The sequence below is a fragment of the Myzus persicae genome, unplaced genomic scaffold, assembly GCF_001856785.1.
Source record: "Myzus persicae strain clone G006 unplaced genomic scaffold, MPER_G0061.0, whole genome shotgun sequence".
In the NCBI taxonomy this organism is placed as follows: Eukaryota; Metazoa; Arthropoda; class Insecta; order Hemiptera; family Aphididae; genus Myzus; species Myzus persicae.
The window spans coordinates 3,849-29,680 of NW_019104340.1; the positions used below are offsets into that span (position 1 = coordinate 3,849).

The following is a 25,832-nucleotide window of genomic DNA, read 5'->3' on the forward strand; positions in this document are numbered from 1 at the left end:
ATATAATTTTTTCCATCTCTTTATTATGTCGAATAGTTTCTTGTTCCATTAGTTTTTTGTGTTTTGCATCAGTTATTGCAGAATAAACTGCACTCGCACCTCCAGCCAAAGCACTTGCTGCACTTATTCCTGCAATAAGTATTGGTAAAAATCCACCTTCTTTAATTTGTTTATGTTTAAGTTCTAATCTGACTCCAGTATTATTTTTTTTAGCGTTTTTTAATTTTGCTATTTGTTGTACGTCAAAAGAAAATTTATATTTCCCAGTATTTGTTGTATCAATCATGTTATAATTATTATATTTATAAATTTAACTGCAAATATTTAGAATTAGTCTGAAGTAGGTTATAGGTCCACCGACTCGTCAATATGGATATAAAATCCGGCAAGACTGAAGATATACGACTCGACGACCTAAAATAAATAAAATAAAAATATACCTATTATCATAATCGGTCCATTCAATATAGATGCTTTAGACCAATACTAAGCAAAAAATAAAAAAACATATTGTACTTACAATCAAACAAAATATTAAATATGTAATAATTTATTTACTGCAACTGCGTACAAGCATATAAGTGAGTCTTAGCTACACTTAAATAGTTATAATTAAATACTCATTGCTCGGCTGTCTACATTTTTTGTAACATATGATTTGTTGTCCGTTAAGTTAAGATTATTCAGTGGCTAATACTGATAAATAGTTTCAGCCCCACCGTAAAAAGAACTGTCCCCCATCTCGACACAAAATTGCAAAACGTCACCCATCGATTGATCTACATACTCATAATTCTGACATTCTTGCTTCTAAGATCATGTTATATAATTTTTATGGAGTTTCATCTGTAATGTTTTTTTTACATTTTAAATAGATATTACTTAAAATAATATTTTAACTATAAAGTTTTAACAGTTTTATTGATAGTTAAATAAATAATTAAACATATTATAATGTAAATTATTAAATTCTAGTATTTTGGTGAAGGGAAAATAGGAGGATATTCTTTGTACCTCGAGCGTCTTCGAACTATAAAAAATATCGGACTCAATATACTGAGTAATAATAATAATAATAATAATAATAATAACTGCCAACAAGCTATTAGAGGCTGAAAATCGAAAATAAAATTACCCGAATTCAAACTACAATATCTTCTACCGACTATAGTATATTAAAATAAATTACTATGATAGGAATGTAATATCTAAATATAATATAATAAATTAATGTACTTATTAAATATGCTGACAGGCCGTCTTGGAATTTTTTTTCGATTGCAATGATTTAGGTATCATTGAATTCTAATTTAACAGTGACTTACTCAATGACTAGGTACACTCAACATCTACTCTACATGGAGTAGTGCTGTCACCTACTCACCATTTTTTTAATATCTCGCCCGGCGTCCTGAATAGGATAAATTAATTTGGTTAATTTGGCTACAACACTATCGTGGGTCCACTGACCATGGTGCCTGATTGTGAACCTTGTATCGGGAAGCAACTATCAAGTGGTCATGATGGCGTGTAATACAAAACTTAACGAAGTGATAAACACTCAATTATATTTAACGCCGATTACACACATAAAATAATGTACTTTCCGTTGTTTATAATATTATGGCTGTTTTTTAAGTATTTGTATCGATTAAATAATTATAAAGTAAAAAAACAATGTTGACATAATTGGGTTGATAATAGTTGGGTCATAGATGAAATAATTTTGCTATGATTTGTGATAAACCACAGATACTATATCAATATGAGTAGAAAGACGATTTTAGTTTTTGCAATTTATTAATAATGGTCAATCATGAAATATTTTTAATAAAACAAACGTGTCTGTAGAACGGAAAATAATAATATAAACATTATTTACAATAATTATTTACTATTGATATTGTAGTTTTACGTGCTTAACATACACCCGTATGGCTTGGCATAATGTCCACAGCGAATTCGTTATATTACGCAATGATGTCGGCTGCAGTGTAAAACCGGAAGTCGACCCCGCGTGTTTTAAACACAATAATATTATTATGTACGTATACAAACGTTGCGGCTCGATTGTAAACTAGGTCACGGACGATATGAGAAAAAAAAACACTCATTGTCTACAAAGACCCGAGGCAGTTTGCCTAATGAGTATATACATTTTAATTTGAAATCCGTTATCTGGCAATTGTCGTGATAACGCTGTAGAGAATGCGTGTTGAGATATTCGTCCTGTACACTCTATACAAACCATAATACACTATAATGTGTATGAATTTAAATGAATAGCGCTTTTTTTTCAACAGAAAAAAATATTTGTCGTTACGGATGTGAGCCAGCATTATTATGCTACCATAGTAATACAAATAATAATAACAGTGATAGCATATACATTCACATTATTACGATATAAATAATTAAAAACATTAAAAACAAGACCAGACAGGAATATAATGTATGAGGTGTATATAGAACACAGGGGTTTCGCTTCGCTGGTCAGTTTATTTGAGTATTATTATTCTCAGTTCTAAGACATTAAAAATAAATTATTAATATACATAATAATTATTCATCAAATTATTGCATCTAGAAAACGAACCTGTCTTCTGTTACCTATTATATCACACGATAAGATTTTCTTCAAAAATACTTTTCACTTTCGGTTATTGTTTTCATGACGATAAGAACAATTCACACTGCTATAGATCGTTTAAACCAGTAGTGTTTCGCAACCGGTGGTCCGCGGTACCTTAGTTTTCTATTAAAAATTATTTTTTTACAGCGAAAAATATTTTATTTTACCGTAATAAAATCACACTAAGTAAATTATTAGTAAAGTTTAATAATTATATAAAATAGTACAGTAAAATAATAAAAAATTTTCAATAAATTTTGCGTATTCTTGTTAATGAGCAAAAAAAAGGTCTTCCTAGTTTGCGTAAAATTGAGGTGATCCGCGACCTATAAAATGTTGTCGAAGTGATCCGTGGTAGTAAAAAGGTTGGGAAACACTGGTTTAAACTATTTATACACACTATACTAATCAGTATTCAGTGTACGGGTACATCGTATATGTTATTTCATTTTAATGTTTACTATATACTCGAGTCTTGCAGGCGTCATTGAATTTTTCAAGTACATATAACGATAAAATTATGTCGGGTGAATTGACTGAAGTTGGACATTTATATAAATCATAGACATTAAATAATAAACACACCTACGTTAATAATTCCATTTGAAACTGAAAATATAAGTTTTAATAATTTAATATTAACAATGTTAACTGTGGAAACCACACCAGTATGTGTTGTCTTCATTTTACAAACGTACATGGCAAATTTTGAGTTCACACAATAATCCGTTTTACTCTGTTGTTTTTAAAATTAAAATTATAAAGAAGGCAATATCGAAATCTGTGAATATTATAAAACGTAAAGGTAAGATTATAAAATATTTTCTAGATAATCTCGGAGGCTTTTAGTGATATTTAAATTACGAAAATTTAAGTAGAATCGAATTAATGAGCAATGAGCATACTATAAGACTCTCGAATTTGTGATGCTTGGGAAAACTAACATAATTTGCTTGAAAATTAAAATATCAATTAAAGCTTCCGAGACGTCTAGATAATAATTGTACCTTAAAATGTGTTATGAGTCACTTGACTTTAAAAATGACAAATAGAAAAATGGATTGCAATTATGAACTTGGTAAATGCTCTATGCTGTATAACGTTTGTAAGACGGAGAAAATACACGAAGGTATTCTCTCCCGTCCTCTTAAACATAATATTTATAGGTCATTATTTAATAACAAAACAAAAATATTATTGATCACAAATCACAATGTTTTATAAATTTAGGTCAATTTAATTCATTTCAATAGAAGCGGATGGTTTTTTTCTCTTAGCATCTAGCTTAAACTATTGACCAATGTTACTTTTAGGCACCTTCCACATATTCTAAGATAAATATAAAATGTGTATTGAGCACGGTTTAAGATATCTTAAACCGTGGTATTGAGTCATTTGCAATGTTTTTATGTCATATTATAAGCATTTTTTTTTTTTTACATCGGTTTAGTACCTTCTATGTCAACAAATTCTATCAATAATATTACAATTAATTATGGACGGAAAGTCAAAAATATAATCAAGTTTAATAGAAAAAAACTTATTTAGCCACTTTCTATATAGGTACCTATAGGCACAATATAAACATTTAATGCCTTACAGCGTGCAGGTGTCTGTGCCTTTAACATCAGAAATAATTCATAAAACAAGGTTAAACTTATTGTACATTCCACTAAATCATACATAAATAATTAATTATAAATATTAAACAGTTAAAATACGAATACGATTTTGGTTTGATAGTTTTTATTCAAATTTATCTATACACGAAATAATAATTACCTATATATTATAATATATTAATAAATTTGTAATAATATAATAATAATAATAATAATAATAATTAATAATAATAATAATAATTAATAATAATTAATAATAATTAATAATAATTAACTGTAGTCAAAAATCAAATACAATTATTTATAAATATTAAATATGTATATGTATAATACACGTTAACGTTGTTATTTACCGTGTAATGCAAAATGGCATATTATTGTAGGTAATAATTTTTTTCGTTTTTGAAAACGATTTTCATTTTTTACGGGATAAATTTCAAACATCAAGACCAAACGAACAATCAATTGCTATATATATATATAATATAATATTATTATTAATTTTTTTTTTATATAATATTATAATAATAATAAACTACCTGCTCTATGTGTATACACGCGTCACTAAAGTGCACGCATCAACATCATTCGACTAGAAAATCTTTTTAACACGAGTACCTCTATATATTATTATTATTATTATTATTATTTAATTAGTAGTAGTATTAGTAGTAGTAGTAGTAGTAATAGTAGTAGTAGTAAGTACTAGTCATAGCATAGTTCAACTAGATATTATGTATATATATATAACTACACGCCGAGTGGTGCGGAATATATAAGAACGGTCTGCGACCGTGTACCTACACTGTAATTATATTATTATTATTTTACTATAAATTCATTCGGGCGCACAATTTAATAATATTATGAGAAAAGTATATTTTTTATCGACGGCGATAATCGTTGACGAATTTTATTATAGTAATAATAATAATCAGTCTGTTATCGATAGTAATATTACTTTTATCGTTGTTGTCGTCGTTGTGCTGGTAAACAGGTATAAGTGTATTATTATATATATTATATACAACGCAGTCGAATATTGTATCGTCGAAAGCACCCTAAAAGAATATATTACGACGTGGCTGGCATAAATATTGTAAATTAATACCATGTAGTGCACAACATTTATTACCTACCACCGACCGAGGAATCTAGATCGAGGACCGCCGCCGCTCGACGGAGACAAAAGAAAAATGTGTCAACTCGTTGTCAAGTATAAGATATAGCAATATTTTATTACCATTATTATTATATTATACACCGAATATTCCGTATTGAGTGTTCGCCGCGAACGTGATCGAAAGTTAATACAATTTGATTTTTTTGTTCTCGATGTCATCGGTTGTCGTCGCAGAAAGCACTCGCGCACAAGTTTTTTTTTTACATTATTATTACCATCACCTTAACTCATCTTTTTATTTTGAATAAATCATAAACACGAGAGTAAAAAAAAAAAAACACTGCTGCCGCTGCAAACTTTGGGAATCAGTACCTAAACTGATATTAATTTTCAATCGTATACGCGTTGTTTTCTATCCGCTCAAAAACACGTCAAAATTAAATTTTTTTTTTATTTGAATTTCTCGTCGTATTATAATATATAGGTAACGTCGTAATAAGTGTTGTGCTAGAAACATAGTACGGTCGCGGCTAATAATATTTAGTGATAACTCGACTAAAACCGTAAAAATCGAAAAAAAAAATGATTATTGTCCGGCGTAGAATATAATGGTAGGTATTATATTATGTTATTATTATTATAAGTACCTACCAGTAAATTGTACATTGTTATTGTTAAATTTAAATTTAAATAATATTAATATTATGTGACAATTTCGTGTAAATTTTTGTTTAGCGAAGCATTCGCTGAAAAACAAACAGTAACAAGAAAACGGACACACGACGTCTCTAAAACAATATCTGCAGATGAGATAGTGGCTCTATCATAACACTGTTTTATATACAATACACGTAAGTACATATATAATATTATGTGTGTTGTATGTTAAGTACTCATTGCTTTTCAGCCTACAATAATATATAATATATATATATATGAACGACCCGCTGTCCAAGGTTATCGGTTTTAGTGTATAGTTTGTTTGAAAATGTTGAGGTTTTTTTTTTTGGTTTTTGTAATTGTTTAATTCTGTTAAATGTCTTTTTGTGTGTTTCGGTATACTGCTGCGACGGGTTTTGTTGTTTGAAGTATCTCGCGGGGCCGTGGTGGGTATCCGAAACCGGGTACAAGACTCTTAACAGTTGCAATTCGGATTGTTCGGACCCTGCGGCTGTTCGGTGAGCCTGGTGCCCTTGGCCCCGGCCACCAGTGTCGGGTCCGAGTCCAAGCTCTCGGACATCTTGTCGCATATGATGTCGACGAGTCGTTCGAACACGGCCTGCAAACAAAACAGATCATTTTTGATTTAATTGTGCAAAAACCATACACAGTCGCATGCCATACGCGCACGTCAATAATTAATGCCATTATAATGGTTTATAATAATATATGGTGTTGTCGTGAGTAAATAATAGTAGTACATTTTAGTGCATAATATTAGGCGCGTCTTGCATATGAGTATTATCCTCATCGTCTTTATTATTTCAATAAAATAATATTACAAATTGCACCGACTGACCTACAATACACGAGTACCTACAACAGGTCATCTTTTATTAGTTCTCGATGAATATGTAGTAGATGTAATAATATATCAGTCGTTTTAAGTTGGAAACCGTTGACGGTGTTTTTATTATTAATTTAAATTGGTTATTTTAAAGACGTGGTTGATATACGTGGTATCTGAAATTTTTATTTTGGAAACTTTAATCGGAAATTCCACCATAGCTTTAACAGTTAAATTAAAAAGCCCGTGGAATTTCACTTTTAATTACGACTGCTTTTATACTTACTATTCGTGAGTGTTTTTTAAATTTCAATACTTAAGTCTTTAACATAAAATAATAAAATTTATAAATTTATCTACTTGACTATTTAACATACTTTATATTTTCAGTAGAGGGCAAAGAGATTTTGAAAAACTGTAGTTTACCACAAGAATTATAATACCTTAACCTGAATAATAATAATATAGTATAGCAACTCAAACACAAAATATACTATGTGCAATTAAAGTTGTTTGGTATACACCATTAAACCAAAATTAATTAACTCTGTTTGGTATGTAGACTGGCGCCTAATTGTCTTTTTCCAATTATACAATAATATTCAAGATACTGGAGGTTTACCTAGGTACATTTCAGTGTTTCACAATTATAAAAGCGGAATGTTATAAATTATAATCTTGTCGTGCAAGTTACTATCTTAAGTAAATTAGAAAATAAATTAAGATGGATTAGTAAATCAAGTCTGAAGTCATGGTTAGACTCATATTATGTAGGTTTAAACTTGTACAGGGAAGCCAAAATTCGTAATGAGAAAAGTTGTAAGCCATACCTGTTGGTAAGGAACTCGTAAAATAATATTCCAAATACGTAACGTCATGTAAGTGAAAATATATGAAGGAACCGTAAGATTTTGTCGAATAAACCGACTATGCTCCCACGAAAATTGCGCCGAACCCCGCGACAACCGGCGACGGTATTGAAGAAAAATATTGTAATTGCGAAACATTAAGTCGAAAGGTGTCGCGGATAAGCGCCGTCTACGTTAATTAACGTAATGAAATTTAAAAAGTTTAAAGTCTTCCTTAAACGGGAGACGGTATTTGCAAGCGATTAAAACCTTTTTGTCGCTCAACCGTATATAGTCGCTGTGTATTAATATATATTTTGCTGCCTTTGGGGTGTTTAAAAGAACAATATTCTGAAAAGCTCCGGCGGTGGTTATATTATAATTATGGGGTCTTTACTTTGGAAGTCTACGGCTCGTATACACAAGCGTGGAGATAAAAGTTTGCCATTGTTATAAGATATTTACTGCGATATCCGCAACAGCTCATGTGAAATCGCTTTGTTCCTGTTTAACTTTTATGATTCGCCGTAATACGCCTTAATGAGTGTTTTGAAATTAATAAAAAAATTTTCATACTCCGCCGCTTGCCGATATCTGCAGTTGATGTACGACGTCATCACAATATAATAAATCTTTATGTACCCATAACCAAGTAGGTCCCTACTATTATTACGGTATCGGGACGTCGCGGTCGTCAACGAAAAGCGCTGATCATGTAGAATGAATGGATGACGGCACTGTTGAATTTTTTTATACGGACTGATCAATAATGATTCATCCGATTTAAAAAAAAATCACCCTAATATTTATGGTAAAATATGTGCAAAAAAAAGTTGATTCAAGTCTTAAAAGTTAGCAATTATTACGTCATTAAAATATGTTTGTTGCAATGTTTACGGAACAATTTAATATAATGTTCAATGCGACCGGTGACCCTCGCATAACTTGCACGGAATACGTCACATCTGAGCAATAGTCAAATTTCTCATAAACCCGTTAGAGAATGACGACCGTCATCAAGTGAAGACGGGCGCCTGTACTCTGTAATGCGAATTTTCAGTTCATCAATTACAGTAAGTACCTATCGTTTATAACGAAGTTAAAAGGACTGAGGAAAATAAGTCGCAATAACCGATAGTCATAACTGCCGATAAAAGTTAAATTGTAAAACTTAACTATACATTTTTGGGTCTTTTACTTTAAGGTCTTAAAACCCGATATGTCACTACAACTGGTGTCATTATAAACGATTTTTACTGTAGATATATATATATGAATAGAAGAGATGGTGCATAAAGATTGTCTTGTATGTAACCCCGAACGACTTAAGGAAAAAAATGGCTGACGATAAGGTCCAACGGAGATCTGCAGAGTGCAGGACAATGACAAAAATATCGCTTATTATATTATATAGATGTGTGCATGGAATGTGGGTCACATTGATATTTGTGAGTATACATTGTACAACGAAAACGGAAAAATTAACGTATAATGGCTGGCATATTATCCCCGTCCCGGCCTGCAGTGTAAAATTACACTGAAGTTTCAACCAATAAACACGATCGGATGAATCATTATTTCGGAACACACTCTGTCTCGCGTAATTACATAATATAAACTATGTCCGGACGGCCGCACACCCGCAACGTAATTACGCCGTTTACCCGGCAAGTGGAAATAATTGAGTATACACGCCGTGGGGGTTACCGGTTGATTGTCGACGGCGGTGTTTTTCCGCTTTTTCACGCTCCCGGAGGCGCCGCCGTTTTTCCCTATTCGCCCGCGGTTGCTGCAATTATTATGCCCACCCGAGTCGTTTTCCCCGCCGCTGTAAAACCATGCATATCATTGGCGTTCATTCTGTCCAATCGCGTCGTGATTTCGCACGAGTATGCGATCTATCCGGGACAGATTTATCAACGGCGGCGAGGAAATACCACCAGCCTGTCGACAACCACGTCATCGCGGATCCTCGTCGTCACGATGGCTAAGATGCGTCGTGTATGATTGTTATTATTATTACTATTATGTTATTTCATTACCACCGCGGGCCGTAAGACAAAGTATCCGGAAATCGACCCGGCGGCCCAGAGTTGACCCACAAGGAAACTCGAAATGCCCGAAAAGCGGTGTTGCGCACGTGTCGCGAGGAACGGACCCGCAGCGTGATGGTCGGACTCGATTGATTACTGCTGTGTCGCCGCCCTAGGCGACGACGTCTCTTGAGCTCGTACTACGTTATTGGATTAAGGTTTGCCAAGAAACAATATTGTCAAAAGCACCAAGTATATATATATATATATATATAAACAAAATAATAGACTGCGGACCCAATTTATTAGAGCGCGGAGAGACCGATTAAACGGAAGGAAATAATATATAATGAAAAGTCGATGTACAGGGCGATTCTTTCGTCGCAAAACGCTCGCGGATCGACAGAAATTAACCCCGTACGAGTACTATCGAGTGTTGTGATAGCAAAACGATCATGCTGTATGTTCAATAATAAAAATAATAATATATTCGCTACGATGCAGACCGCGTATATTACATATAATAATATATATATATAATGTTCAGCTCCGGCGACGGTTTTACTGCCGCGCAGGCTGGCAAATAATAAATAATAATATTCAATGTATCGTGTTGCGTACAACATATTATTATGCTCTATATGTGTATAACGACGTATCTTGATGGCAGTCGAGGGAGTTTTCGGGTGCGAGTGCGACGATTAATCATTTTTCGACGATAAAACTCTGCGCATATATACACCCCGCGATTACCACCTACGCCTCTCTATAATAATATATAATCTCGACCTGCACTCGAACCGCATTAAAAACGACGATAACAGCCCGGGCTGGTTCGGGGCGCGGACGACCGCAAAAATAATAATAACGTCGTCCTCGCGGGATTACGCACATACCTGATAATAATGTATGCATAGTGTTATCAATTATGTACAGACGATGTGGGTTTTCGGGAAACGGTGCAAATTATAATAGGACCTATGTAAGACCCATATAACAGCGACATAAGCACTCGCACACCGTATAAACACCGCGTTGTGCGTTATGCACTATAGTATTATGCATTTCATGTGGAGCGCGTGCACCTATTTTGATACTACCTTGCATATTGCGCTGCAGGTTTATCATCATCATTATAATATTATAGTAATATATTATTGTTGTACGGGTGTTGTACTGCACCGACCTTGACATTGTGGTTGTCTTTGGCGGACGTCTCGAAGAATTCGATGTTCAGCTCGTCGGCCAGCGTTTTGCCCCGCTCGTACGATATCACACGTTCGTGTTCCATGTCGCACTTGTTGCCCACCAGTATCACCTGCGCGTTGTCCCAAGAGTACGTCTTGATCTGTGTTACCCTGCGAATGATGGGTGGTAAGTACAAAATCATATATCACATAATCTTTTCATTCGGCACCGATAAGGTGATGTAATATCATATATTATTCTATTGCATATAGTAGGTCATATCGTTATCATGTATATACGTGATAAGAACCGGATACACAGAGTGGTCGTGTTACGAAAAAGTCCGTAATCGACGTAGCCCCCACCTCCCGCCACCCGGCGACGACCTCTCTCACAACGAAATTAGGACTACCCTGCGGGGTATACAGTAAGAATAGGTACCTACGTGCTTGTATATATAAATGTCATATTATTATATAGGAAACATAATTTATCAAAAAGCTCACCAGTCCTGCACGCTGTTGAACGACTCCTCGTTGGTGATATCGTACATGAGAATGAACCCCATGGCACCCCTGTAATATGCCGTCGTGATGGTCCTGTAACGTTCCTGGCCCGCCGTGTCCTGTAGGAGCAGACAATAATAATGATAATATTACTATGTACCTATTATCGTGACATTTGTTATGCATATTTCAAAGCGGAGGATGTAGGATTACCGGACGTTTGGACGACTCTAACAGAGTATATATAATATATGCGTATAATACTATTACTATAAGTATTACATTTTTTAAAAGGATTGTGGGTTGTGATATACCATCGACACTCACCCATATCTGAAGTTTGACCCGTTTGTCGTGCCTGAACACGGTTTTTACTTTGAAATCGATGCCGACCGTGGACACGAAGGCCGATGTGAAACTGTCGTCGGCGTACCGAAACAGGAACGACGTCTTGCCCACGCTGCTGTTGCCGATGATGAGCAACTTGAACATGTAATCGAAATTCTGGTCGGACCCTTCCTTCTGCCATTTACCGTCTTGGCCGGCCATCTTTGCTGCTGTGCGCCGGAAAAACGAAAGACGCTGCACCAACAAAAACAAACGGGCGTCGGTTGAAAAAAAACCCACTATATCTATATCGCGGTATAACAGGTATCTGGTATATAATAATATATTTTAATACCACTGTAACCCTCACTATACCTCACTACGACTTACCTCGTGCGAAACTCGACGGCGACTATGATATTATTGTAATACCGCTGGACGAGGGGTGGGGGTAGGGTTCGTACCGCCTCCCACGCAAACTTGCAGGATAAGTGCGTCAGTTCCTCTACGAGTTCAGACGTTTGTCATCGGCGGCTGCGGCCGTGTACCTACGTGCAGCAGGAGATACGTTCCGGAAATACGCGCACACACACACGCACACGTACACAACACACACACACACACGCCACACGTACACACTCGTGCGCGGGCGAAGGTATACCTAACACGGACACGGCGAGCGAAAAGGATCAAAAGCCCAATCGATATGCGCGCGACGACGACGACGAGACGACGGGGCGCCACCTGGTGTCGCGGATTTATCGGATGCGCTGCACGAAACGCGTTTTAAATTAATAATGATAATAGTAATAATATGTGTTTTATCGGTGGAAAATTTTTCGCGCGCGTATTTAAAAACGTGTAGGTACCTTGCACGGTAGGAGCGATTAGCCGAGGACTCCGATTTGTCGTATGCGATAACGTCGTGTCCGCGGGTTTATCTTGGCGTAATGATGGCCGAAGACGACGACGACGAGACGAATATTATTCGAATACGGGCGATTGCTTGGCGGTTTGGCGCGGTGTTGCGGCGAGTGGTTACCGTCACGGGCGGAAAAATTAAACTGAAAACGAGTAGGAAAAACAGCCGAAAGAAAAACGACCGTAGAGCCTATATTGATTTTCGGCGCCAGCGAGGACTCGCGCGCGCACACGCGACACCGCCCGACGACTAGCGCTATGGCCGCCGCCGCCGTCACCACCGGGCGGTGGTGCCCTCTTCGAGCGGAAACGCGGGCGCGTGTCCTCGGCTATAATATGCGATATTATTATCATCGGTTCCGCTCACGCACTAACCTGTTGGTCGCCGGCGGCATATCACGTACCTCGCTGGTCGCCGAGCCCGCAGCAGTTTTCATTATAATATCGTCGTAATAATAATAATAATATTATTATTATTACTATATTATATTATGCTTATGCAAAGAGGATTACATATTATCACACCTTGATTGTGGGTATAACATTAGTATTATTATTATTATTATTATTTATTATTATTATTATTATTATTACTGACGTCGCATTATCGTAGTATGATAACAACAATATTATACGTCGTGGTCGTCAGCATGGCATCCTCTTCTTCGCACCTCTTTTGGACACTACGAATTAATGTGTTTTGTCACACGTTGTCGTCCGGCCTCATAATTTATTATAATAATATTATCTGCGGAGAATTATATAGGGGTGACAGAGTTTTGTTTTTCGATCGCCGTCAAATGATTACGTGCGACGATGATAATATTGTTGTTACCTGTAGTCTGCACTAGGAGGACGCTGGTTTCCGAAAGCTGTGTAAACAATATAATATGAATGTTAGGTTTATGATAATATAGTTAAAAACGCTAGTCCATCGGCCGCACACACGTAGTCGATTTAGTTTTTCATTTTCGTTTTTTTTTTTTAATTTTATTTACTCTGCACCGCAGCTGTTCTTCTCAAGGTCGTCGTCGTTGTCTGCACGCGCTTATAATTATATATTTTATGAATTATACTAACTATGAAATTATTATAATATCGCACGACGTTCTGTGTGCGGCCAAAAAGTTATTCAGTTACACGGATCATAATCACGAGCTCAGGAAACTTATCTATTATAATAATACAATACACGCTTGAAGAAATAACTAGGGTTTTAATTGATTTTTTTTAATTGACTTTAATTAAATTTTAAATAAATCAACCAAACGACAATATATAATAATATGATGTACACAGTACACACACAAACATATACATATGTATATATAATATATATAAATATAAATAATATGATGTACCGTATTCGATATTCTAACAATATAATATATTGTATTATGATAAAAGTTAATACGCACAATATATTAGTTAATATATTACTTTTTAGGTTTCAGTATGGTTTCGACGAAGAATCCACCGACCGCTTGCTAATAAACAACGAACCTGGCTCAACCTCATCAACAACGACAAAAACAAAAATAATATTATGCACTGGCACACTTCATACTTATTATACATACATATATATATATATTGAATGTAATATAAACATATTATTTGTGATTACGAATAACGAAAAAACGTAGAAAATAGACGAAACATTATTTTTTTTTTAAGAATCAACAAGAAACAGCTATATATAATAGTAACGACCCTATGTCTAGTAGTAATATTATTACTTATATTATTAAGTTTATATATAAATATATTATTTACATGAACAGATAGTTTAATATAATTTTACGATAACATTACAGTATACAATAATATAATATAGTATTTGTATCTGAGCATAAAATATAATATATAGTAATAATAATAGTATATAATGTAAACACGTTTTAAAATAATATTATTATATTATAATAATATAATATAGTATTATTATTCGACTACATATTATGGAACAACGGGTTCGATACGCTTACAACAATTTGGGTATTATTATAATTATAATAACGAGTTATTACCGAAATGGAGACGTCCCATTATCTCGCTGGTCGTTCCAAACTAGAGCAACAGCATCGCAGCAGCACTTAACCTACGCACTTGAGCATCGATTTACCTAATAATCATTTACATGACGACCACGAGCTTGTCGTGAATATCCGGCCAGACAGTCTTCTTTTACCGTATAATATTGTAAATATTAAACATTTAAATGTAAAATACATTATTGTTATTTTTATACTATCGATGATTATACACAATAATATTATTATTATCGGAGGAAACAAATACAGACGTAGAGAGAAACATAACATTATGTAGGTAATAACAAAAACAATGAGCGCATTTTTTTTTTCTTCGTTCATCACAATCATTTACATGGCACCTTGTATGCGATCGATGTACCATAACAATCATTAGACGCCGCTGCAGCTGCAGCTGCGGCTGCACCGCGAGTCGAGACGGCGACCGCGTTACGCGAACTGCGACGGGACTGCGTCTTCGGCGTCGTAGTCGTCGTCGTCGCCGTCGTCGCAGCCCCCACCACCGGCGCCGTCGACTTGCAATCAAGTTGGGTCCTTGTCCTTGAGCGCTTGGATTATGCAGTGCTTGATCTCGTCCTCGGACATCTTGCTCAGCGCCTCCAGCTCCGTTTTGGGCGCTTGCCTCAGCCACCGGAACACCTCCACGGTCTTGCGGTTCTTGGTCGGCCGGTGCCCGTCGCTGGACCGGCGGGCCCGCTTCACCTCCACGATCCGCGGCAGCGTGGCCGGCGGCTCGTCGTCCGACTTGCGACGGGTGGTCGGCTGCTGTTCGCCGTTGATCACCACCCGGGGCGGTCCCTGCGAGTAACTCGACTTCCGCGATTGTATGCCCAAGTCGGGTCGCGACGACGACGTGTCCGACGAAAAACTCGACCTGAAACGTTGTCGCACAATTAGCGATCTATAGCGTACCGGCTAACTACTGAGCTTGTTCGCATTGTTTAACCGGCCACACTGATTTTCACGAGTCAACTATTTTTTTTTTACATATTAATACGACTCGAAATTGCAGGTATTTATATAACACTATAGTATATATTTTACAACAAACAATTAATATAGAAGGTAGTCACTTATCGTTTATCGCGACAACCCATTTTTTTAAAGGGGTGTGTTTTAATTTAATACAACTTGTGAACCTCCTTTTTAAGGGAGGAGGGGTGGGCATCATACAAATCATCCCTCTCCCTGCAACAACCTGTGATCCGAGTCTCTGGTTAGCTCTATTCTAATATTATACGACTACCACAGGCTATTCAGCAAGTATCAACTGCCTCATATTATTTTAATACAATTTTGGAATCTACAAGACAAAATAATGTAAGGTCTACCTATTAAAACTTAAAACGTAAAGCATAAGCAGAGACATCAATTTCTTACAAGTACAAGCAATACGTATAATACTTATTCACTTTTTTTACAGGATTTTACGATACATTTCCAAAATATTAGTTTTTCCAAGTATAAATTGGATTCTTTTCTTGAAAACTACAATATTGTTATAAAATAATATAAGGGAGTATTAACCTGAAGTGGTCTCAATAACAGAATTTAACCTCCCTGAAAATCGCGTAGGTAATCTCACTAACCGACAAGCGCACTATATGCATTTTAAACTCGACTTATTAGTAGTGATTTTATGTTGACAGGTTCTTATGCTTGTTGGCAAAAAAATAGAAAAATCACAAAAGTATCCTAAGTGTGAGCAGAAATTTGGTTCCAGGGTTGCACAACAAAAATTAGGACCAATAAGGATTTTAAATTCCATTAGGTACAGGTAATTTGTTTACAATTTTAACAATTGTTACAGAAAAAATTGATCAAAAATTCTATCTAAACAAAAAGAAGCAAGAAGAAGTGTATGTATAGATAAACTAAATTATGTAGAAAACAATAAAAAAATTAAGTATGCAAAATGCAAATAATTGATAACAACCAACTTTTCAGAAAATTATTCAAATTTGCAGGGAACAACTTCAACACAGCTGGCATCTTTTTATAATATAAAAACAAAGTTTTGGTTGTTTCGGATTATTGCAGGAAACTTTTACTTACGATAATTTATCATTAGCTTTGCGCTTTTGATATTCGGTTTTTATATTTATAGAACTAATTTTAGATGAAGTTTCAAAAACTAAATACTTTAGGGTAGTAAGTTAAAGTGCTCACATACAGAGTACCTCAAATATTGAAAACTAAAAAACCATTGGGGTTTTTATTTAATAACTAGGGTCTTGTGCGAAAGGTACCCATGTACCCCTCATGCGATAGAAAGTATAAATAATATTTAACTCAAAGTAGGTACATATTATGTTGCATTATAAAACTTAAAATTGTTTATATGAAATTAAATATAAGTGAAGTCATAAAAATAAATTAGGACATCTAAAAACATTGTGGTGAAATTGTGTTGTTGTAAAAATCTATAGTGTTATGTTAATTACAATTTTTAACAGTTCAAACTATATATGTAAAAATCTTTAAAAAAAATGGCCAGTTAATACATGGATCGCTCTGTTTATAGAAGTTTATAGACGAGTTGTACCTAAAAAATACACCAGGAGACAGGAGGTTGGGGCTGCGTGGTAGATCGTTTTCCACGTACAAATTGTTGTTGCTGAGTTTTGCCCCGATCAGTTCGGATGCGGAAAATATGCTCATCCTGCTGGAGTCCGCCGGGCTGGGGTTTCCCGACGACCGTCTGATCAGTTGTTTTCGCGTGTTGAAGTCCGGTGGGCTGTTAGACGCCCCCTGGCTCAGTCGTCGGCCTACGGTCTCCGAATAACTAGCCACGTCTGTGCTGTACCGGCGGATGCTCAAGTTCCCCGAGCTCCGGGACCTTTGCTTGCTGTAACGTCTGCCCAGGCTCAACCTGAAAACCGCATTTTTGATCATATATATATATCTTGTTAAGGCTGTTGAAAGTGAAAAATTTTTAAGGGGTCGGATTTAGGCAATACCCAATTATCATCGTGAGTGGTGTGTGACTGTGTGTGTATAAATATTAAATACTGATCATTAGTGTGAGTGAGTTCCCCGAACGCTTTATACAACTAAAGATAAACTACGACTAAGATTCTTGGAAATCTGTAACACATGTACAATCACAACTCAAAAGTCACTATTATTTGCGATCAAAAAAGTTTCAAATCGAAAGTTCCAAAAAGCGAAGAAAAATTCTACCAAAAGCTAGTTTTTAACTTTGAAACATATTTGAATTCCTTATTTTCATTTCTGGGTTATGTAGGAAGTGGATTTTCCTTTTTTTTCTACTATTTAATTAGTATAGTACCAAAGGAATTTACTTTTTTTTTAAAACTCATCTTTACTAGCGTTACTAAAAAAATTCGAAAATCCATTTCTTACATAACCTAAAAAAAATAAGAAGGTGTACAAATATTTTTCAAAATTATTTTAATTGGACTTCTAGAAATATATTTTTTTTCTCCTCCTTATTGGTCAGAATGTACACAAAACGACGAAATAACAATGTGTTTTCGGCAGCCTTAATATTGGCTTAGGATTTATGATTAGATGCAGCAAGTTAGTTTTACCTAGCCGGCGACAAAAATTTCGCCGTCGTTCGTTTCGGAGACTGTCCTGCGGTCGGAGAGTTCGATAGTGTCAATCTGACGTTTTGTTTTTTATTGTCCCTCTCTTCTCTTTGTATTCTGAAAGTGAATAAACACAAATGGTCAAATAACACACATTTAATAACAATAATAAGACACAATAACAACAATTAATAATAATAACAATATTGCGCCAGACAATGCATTTATCAAAACATACAAACCTTCGGATCTCTTCGATGACTTCGAAGAATTGACCTTTCCGTTTCCTACGCTCAAATTCTTTCTGTAACAATAGAACGGGTAAACGATATTATAACCTTCCGTGATAGACTTTTCGTAAACATATGCTAACCTGTGCGTGTTGCGGATGCATAAAAGGCAAACTCACTCGCCGTACGCTTTTTTGAAACAGCGAGGCGATTTGGCCTTGTCGTAGAGTGTGCACTAGTTCTTTGGCCGTGTGTTGAGGCGATATTAGTTCTACGCTATTTATGAACTTGTATAGTTTCTGGAAGGAAAAAAAATGTGATATTATAGATGACAAGTTAGTTATCTGCCAGTGTTACAATTTACAGTAATTACTATAGTTAGTTACAATGTTTTTTAAAAACAGTAATTTTTTTCTAATGATTCGGTGTGTGCGCCATAATAAACGGATGGATTCGGATCACTAGGTTATTCTTGATGGAGGCAGAGGGCTTCAGACTGTTGTGTCGGTTGTGACCAATGCAGTTTCAGTTGCCGCCATGTTTTGTCTAAGACACACGAAGACGAGTTCGTAGTAGGGACATTTTTCACAAACCAGTGATCAGTCAAAGTGAAACTCCACGTGAGATAACTAATATTATAATATTGCAAGGATAATATACCTTATCGAATGTATCGTTGGAGATGGTCACCACATGGATAATGTTGTGTTACATACGCACAAATCGCATATTTTTACAGTATCTTGTAAATAAAATAACAATTTAATTCGATCAATTATTTTAGTTTGTTTTTGTTTTTTAAATCTATCCGTTTTTTATGGCACGCCCTGTATACCGACGGGTTTAGCAATGTCATTCGACGTACTTGACTGACGAACATCATATTTTGATTTCTCCATATTGAATCTGGAGGCTTCTGCCGAAGTTTGGGCAATGCGTAGTGATAAAAAGCATGTTCCAGGCAAAGTATAACGGCGCCCGCTAGTATTCCACAACCCAACATGAGGAAAACTCCTAAAAATGCGTCTACGCCCAGTGGTGTTGGTTGCCCAATGTCCGATGTTTCCAGTTCGCGGTTGACGCAAGGTAAATCACTGAACCATTTGTTTTGTAGGATATCCATGAAACCGTTGTTGATATATGTCGAAACAGCTGCAGACACCTTTTCCTGTTTCACACAAAATCGATTATTATAAACAATTTTAATTATAACAATAACACGCAAAGTAGCCAACAGACCTTTAAGATAAAGTTTTTGGTCATTCCCACTGCGTATACGTCGTCATACAGTGGATCTCCGTATGGCTGTAGCTTACAATCGTGATCGGTCCCACTATAATAGTCCAAAATGGGCTTGTCACCGATAAATACGTCCAAGCTACCATTTCTAAAATTTAAAACAAAATTATATTAGTTAAGAACACTTCTTAATTATAACATATTTTATAAAATGTTTACACGATAAGAAATCAAAATGATATATTTTTAAACCTGAAATTACTAATTAAAATTAAGCTATGCAGTTAAAATTATATCAACATAATGAGACAGCATTTCCGGTAGATTAAAAGTGTTAATAATTTTATACGTTAACTTAAAAATGTTAAATTTAGTCCATTAATCTGAATAATGTTCTTTTTAATATTAAAACAGTTTTGTATCTTTTCCCGTCAAATCAATTAACCTCTTAGACTAAAAGCTTATTTTCATCATGCAAAAAAAAACTTTGCACCGTTGATTTTTTAAAATAAAAACGAAATGTTTTAAGACTATTTCTAAAAAAGTATGAAACAAGTTAACGTGTAATAATGTGACTAGACTTCGCAACCACTTTTTCGTCCCAAACATCCACGAAATAACAAATACGTATCTAGCCTACAAATCCTTATTTAGACCTTAATATGTGTGAGTGTGTGACTATAATATATTCTATTCAGACATGTATGGAGCACATTTAGACCATCTAACACTAGAAACCATCCAAGCATTCCAGTATATTTGTCTTAGTCAAATAACGACATCCGTCTGGCGCACGTATAATGTCTCACGAAAACCATCACGAAGACATCAACGTTGTCACTTAACTATAACTCAAAATTATATTCCTAACTTGATCCTCGTTACAATCTACTATACTAAATCGCCCAAGTTCATTAATTCTTCCTGACAGCCAGACATGTAAATAAAATCGTATATAACCAAGATCTTATTGCAATCCATCAATAACATTTTTTAAGCGAGTGTCGGATGACATTTACTGTCGTGACTCATTGAATTAAAATATTGTTGTTAAGCACGAATTCAAGCTGATTTAAAAATATAAAGTTTATAGTTATATAGTTATAATATATCTTACAGGATCATTTTTTTTTATTATTGTAAATAATTGCTTAATACCTTAACATTCGCATGCCCGACGCCGTGTCGGGAACTGAATATTTTTGAACGTGTTGCCATAGAGCAGGATTCTTGTCTTTCAAATAAACTTCTGCAGACGACGATTTAGCCGATCCGACTTTCATCAAGAACATCTGAAAATTAAATATCACGTACAAGTCGTACAGTGTACATTTTATCAACTACAGTAGTATTTTAATATTATAATCGTACGATAGTGTTCGATACAATCATGTATTTACATTTCGATCGTTGTAATCCACATCGGCGTTTTGAAATAGAAGCGATGCAATTAGAGCTGCGATGTTGGCAGTGTAACTAGCCACGAATATAACGCAAAACCCGCCCCATACATTAATTAAAAATTTGTTTGGCCACGATTTTGGTGCTTTAAAGTTGACGAGAGCGCCGCAGAGCAGTCCCCACATCGCCCACAACGCCGAGGGCATACTGCGAACACGAATAACAGTTATTGTTCGACGCTGTATGAAACCGTAAAAACACAAATATATTTACCCGAAGTTCTTGGATCTCTGCCTGCCAGAGGGATTCAACCCGAATGGGCTGAACCATTCGTACAACGCTACTGCCACTGTTGTCACGTGAAGCGACACAAATATAGCGATCCACAAGTTTGGGCTCAGTGGTAACAGAAACGCGAGCAGTGGCACGTTGGTCTTTCTCTTCGGGGCGACCATCAAGGAAACGCCACTGTAGAAATAAGGCGTAGAAAAGTCTACAAACTTCGATCTAAAAAAAAATGAAACCCTGTCAGTTTTAATCTGCACCGTTCTACGGCGTTGTATAATTTCTAGTGGACCTCGTAGACGTGACGCTTAGCGGACAAAATGCCATGTGTGCGGTACCGGAAACAAGTTCACCAACTACTCCGTTCCACTGGAGTTTCCGGGATCCGAACGTGCCGTCAGCGACCAAGTACAAGTGGAAATCGAATTCCAAGTCTTTCGACATCTTTTCCAGCAGGTCTATGGATAACCCAAAACAGCAATAGGTCTCCGGCAACAACCTGTGATACATACACGTGGAGACAATAATTTATTGTAATATACCATATACGGTTATAGTAAGTAATAATACTATGTATATAAGGGAAGATTGGGTGTCACACAAATTAATCGTCACAATACCAGTTATAACTCTAGATGGTATTAATTATTATGTTCATTATAAATAATTTTTTTCTTGGCTATGTGGGCTGATTCTGGTCGTCTAGGTCGAATTTTAAAACGAAAAAAGGGAACTTTAAGTCTATAAGATTAATTTATTTCCGTAAATACATTTAATATTTGCAATTTAGGTATGTATTATTATAGCTAACATTGTAATTGACAACTTGACAAATAACTAATGTATTAACGTATACGTTGATGTGTAATTTTCGTCTGTACCTATTGATAAAGTGATAACTCACAAAATTAATTTGTTGTCAAATAGTAGATTGTGGTTTATTGTCACAAATTGCGAGTAGCTTGTTGTCACACGTGTGTTTATACTAGGCCACTAGGGTCAAACTAAATATGATTTAAATTTGTTACATTTTATCGAATTGGAGTTTACTACCTATTTATGATAGATTCAATTTATTTGAATTGAGCAGTTCTTGATTTGACACAAATTAAACATTGATGTTCATCACAAATTTTTCTTTTCTTAGTCGCCATAATTATTTTAGGAGTCACTAGTAAAATTACAAAACTATTGCAAACGCACGCAGTTATGCATACACGATATACGTATATCAGAGCCACGAGCTACATTGATCCTTATACAGTAGCGAAGTATGTCGGTCGTCATTATCTTTGACTCTGACTAGAATAACGCCAGAGTGTATAATCAATTTGATTAGGAAAAATCCAATAAGTATAATATTTATACTGCTATTTTATAGTTTATACTGATTACTATACTTAATTAGTTCAACAGATAAAATTATATCAAAATATATTCTTAGAATATTATAATGAAATATCATGAAAATTCAACATGTTTTGCAGCCTGAATTTTTTTATTGGTAACTTTTAGGGGCGCTAATATTATGTTGTGCCCCGGGTTACATAATTTGTAGATCCGGTACTGTTTGCAAGCCATAAAAAAATGATTAGCAGGCAACAGGTTTCCGACTACTGATGAAGACTATCCTTTGATTTAACTAGGACGGGGCTCACCCCGTGATGATGAGACAACCAACCGGGGTAGATTGTCGCAAAATATTAGTGTTTGCTGAGTACTCGAATTTGGAAACATTTTCTAGTCGAATATTCGACTCGACTCGACTAAACGTTTTTTTGTACTTGTAAATACAAGAACCTACTTGACTTAAATCAAGTATTCGTTTTACAGTTTTAAAAGATTAAAAATTAAAAATACTATAAATAGTATTTTATCGAAAAATAAATGTGAATACTATATGAATTACTCAAAAAACCCAAACTCTAGTAGATTTAAAATACTCAAGCAATACCAAGTAATCGACCATTTTTTTTTGAACACATGTAATTTGTCGAGTACTTGACTTTTTTTGAGTAGGTACTCAAATATTGAACTCGAAAATAATTGAAAAATACGTAAATGAAACTCGACTCGCCCGACAATACAAAATAACCATAATTAAAAAAAAAAAAATTTTCTGACTTAACATGAGTGTTTGATTTTTGTTTAGTTTGTTTTCCAGGTATTACCCATTTTGAATAATATCACAAGTGTTTGGAAAAAAAAAATAGTGAAAACTGTAACAACTACTTTAGCCACTATCTCCTACTCTCCTCTACTCATCGCATACCTTGGTAATTGGTATAATATTATACTATAGATGTTTCGACTGCGTTTCTCAGAGGCTTAACTGCGCTTGACTCACTTTTTGTTTGCGTCCAACTTGACGTCCTTGAATATCATCGTTATGTTGTCCTTGCTGCTCGTCGTCATCTGGTAACATAGTATGCCGCGTAGACACTGGCGATCCTGTTGCAGGGGCGCGTGCATGACGAACGGCGGTCCGATGGCGGTGACCACCCTGTACACGGCCCGTCTGCCCAGACCGACGGCCGGCACCATTTTACCGCCGGCCCACACCACCGAGTCCAACTTGACCAACTGTCCGCCGGTGCCAGACGGACCGACGGTGCCGACTTTCTTCCAAGCCCTCGTATAACCATCTATAAATAAAAGAGCAGGAAATAAAAGTTAAAAAAAAAATACCCACGCACTTATAGTGAAGTACAAATTGTGTATATACAGTATAAATAAACGCGAGGTACGCGTGGGCAGGAGTAAAAAAACTTTTTTACTTCGTCTTTAAACTAATTTATCTGTGGCGGAAAAAGAAAAAAAAAATGCAACAAAAGACGTTTAGTGTTTTATATCGTCGACAAAACAAAAAAATAAAAAATAGGTGCACCACTAAAATAAAAAACCACTTTATATCTGCTAACCGACAACGTGTATATATATGTATTTAAGGTCGAAGCGATCTTTACACAAAGTTTTAATTGCGTTCTAAGATATTACGCGTATAGTATAGACGTATATTATATTTTTATACGCGCTGCAGCTGTAGGTATATGCGAATATATATTATTATATTATTTTCGGACCGATGGAAACCGTTTCGCACCTGACCGTCCGTACCGTGTTCACCACGTCGTATACAATACGTGACCGTCAACATTTTAATAAAAAGTTTTGCATATCATCCATTCAAAAGCGGTATTCCTCGGGGCACGTGAACCAATATTTAACTTCGAAACGTCCCGACCCCGGGACGCGTATTGTACCCGGTTTATCGATTCGGACGACTAAATACGTGCGGCGTGACGCATATTATTCTGTGCATCGCCGGAGAGTGAGCTACAGACGACCGCGGCGGCGAATTTCGAAAATATCATGTCGCCGTTGTCTCTTCGTCGCGTCTCGCTGTAATCATTTTTCCGACCATCTGTTTCGCGAAAACTAAAACGGATTAGAACACCGGTGGTCCTGCACTGCAGTCGCCACTATCCCGTACACTTTTGTTCCGTTTTCATTTCATCATCATCAATCACACGCGCGCGCGCGCGCGCCCACACACACACACACACACACACACACACACACACACACACACACACACACACACACACACACTCCAACACTCACTGTTACTATATGTATACCGTACTATGGCGACAACACTGCGCAATGTAATAACATTTTAAGAACTTTCAAATGTGCGCGAGAATAAAACGAAAACGGTATGTTTTATTTTATTATCATACGTTGTGTGAAATGTCGCAAAATAACACTTGGATGTATAGCAATATTGTTTAATATTTTATTCTTAAATATTCTGATGTGAAGACAACATTTAACATGTTTTTTTTGTTTACATTTTAAACAACATCACTTCAGCAATCTGAAATATAATACACATCAAAGTGATTTATTAACGAGGAAAACAGTTCCATCAACATAATAGACGACTGTCGACCGTTATGTATAAAGGATATTAATTTGAATTTAGTGTTTAAACAATGTACCGTGTAGGTACGAACTAGTGTTGTATTAACATGTTCAGAGGAAATTATCATAATAATAATGTTATTATAATATGATAACGTACCCATATAGAATATGTACATTGGGTGCTGGGTGTGTTTTTAAATTTATTTTCGAAGACTCGATTCGAAAATAATCATAGGTACCGAGAAAAAATGATTATAATATCGTAGCTGAACAGCACCCGCGGTTGTCCAATAAAATTAATCACCAGCGTCGGTGGTTTTTTTTCATACTCCATATTTCAAATCGTGTGTATATGTATCGCTGTTCGAGTTTAATGACTCGTTCATCCGGTAAATCATTCGTTTAATGGACTCAGCGGGAGGTCAAAATATA

The 25,832-nt window shown here is 35.5% G+C and overlaps 2 protein-coding genes and 2 long non-coding RNA genes across 6 annotated transcripts; 2 read left to right on the top strand and 2 right to left on the bottom strand.

The window, feature by feature from the left end:
- Positions 1-6,406: 6,406 nt before the first annotated feature.
- Positions 6,407-12,834, bottom strand: LOC111041310 (ras-related protein Rab-3). Of its 3 annotated transcripts, none has more exons than XM_022325530.1 (5): positions 12,656-12,834; positions 11,787-12,041; positions 11,460-11,578; positions 10,952-11,123; positions 6,407-6,656 (listed from the first exon to the last, which is right to left on the bottom strand). In XM_022325530.1, the coding sequence occupies exons 2-5, from the start codon at positions 12,006-12,008 to the stop codon at positions 6,513-6,515; spliced, it is 657 nt and encodes a 218-aa protein (XP_022181222.1). In that variant the 5' UTR covers positions 12,009-12,041; positions 12,656-12,834; the 3' UTR covers positions 6,407-6,512. The 3 variants fall into 3 exon arrangements, with proteins under 3 accessions (XP_022181222.1, XP_022181221.1, XP_022181223.1); XM_022325529.1 differs by having other exon boundaries at positions 12,177-12,832; XM_022325531.1 differs by lacking the exon at positions 12,656-12,834 and adding an exon at positions 12,177-12,286 and having other exon boundaries at positions 11,787-12,114.
- On the top strand, positions 11,130-11,579 carry LOC111041312. Its single transcript, XR_002605315.1, has 2 exons — positions 11,130-11,380; positions 11,434-11,579. It is a non-coding gene; the product is annotated as an uncharacterized LOC111041312 (long non-coding RNA).
- A 293-nt stretch (positions 12,835-13,127) lies between the features above and the next one.
- Positions 13,128-14,246, top strand: LOC111041311. The gene is made up of 2 exons (XR_002605314.1): positions 13,128-13,239; positions 14,155-14,246. It is a non-coding gene; the product is annotated as an uncharacterized LOC111041311 (long non-coding RNA).
- A 574-nt stretch (positions 14,247-14,820) lies between these two features.
- LOC111041314 (glutamate receptor ionotropic, NMDA 3A-like) lies at positions 14,821-24,921 on the bottom strand. Its single transcript, XM_022325532.1, has 13 exons — positions 24,574-24,921; positions 23,818-24,115; positions 21,763-21,969; positions 21,459-21,692; positions 21,185-21,392; positions 20,943-21,076; positions 19,785-19,932; positions 19,411-19,713; positions 18,689-18,844; positions 18,558-18,619; positions 18,316-18,432; positions 17,307-17,633; positions 14,821-15,635 (listed from the first exon to the last, which is right to left on the bottom strand). The coding sequence occupies exons 2-13, from the start codon at positions 24,012-24,014 to the stop codon at positions 15,284-15,286; spliced, it is 2,445 nt and encodes an 814-aa protein (XP_022181224.1). The 5' UTR covers positions 24,015-24,115; positions 24,574-24,921; the 3' UTR covers positions 14,821-15,283.
- Positions 24,922-25,832: the final 911 nt, after the last annotated feature.

Bases quoted from the DNA above. Each gene is read 5' to 3' on its own strand.
- LOC111041310 (XM_022325530.1), bottom strand. From the start codon at position 12,008: ATGGCCGGCCAAGACGGTAAATGGCAGAAGGAAGGGTCCGACCAGAAT. The intron at 11,579-11,786 runs GTGAGTGTCGAT...CTGCTCCTACAG, and splicing joins GGGTCAAACTTCAGATATGG to GACACGGCGGGCCAGGAACG. The intron at 6,657-10,951 runs GTCGGTGCAGTA...TTTTGTTTGCAG, and splicing joins AAGACAACCACAATGTCAAG to GCCGTGTTCGAACGACTCGT.
- LOC111041314 (XM_022325532.1), bottom strand. From the start codon at position 24,014: ATGGTGCCGGCCGTCGGTCTGGGCAGACGGGCCGTGTACAGGGTGGTC. The intron at 21,693-21,762 runs GTCCACTAGAAA...ATTTTTTTTTAG, and splicing joins CTAAGCGTCACGTCTACGAG to ATCGAAGTTTGTAGACTTTT. The intron at 17,634-18,315 runs GTAAAACTAACT...TGCGGTTTTCAG, and splicing joins AAATTTTTGTCGCCGGCTAG to GTTGAGCCTGGGCAGACGTT.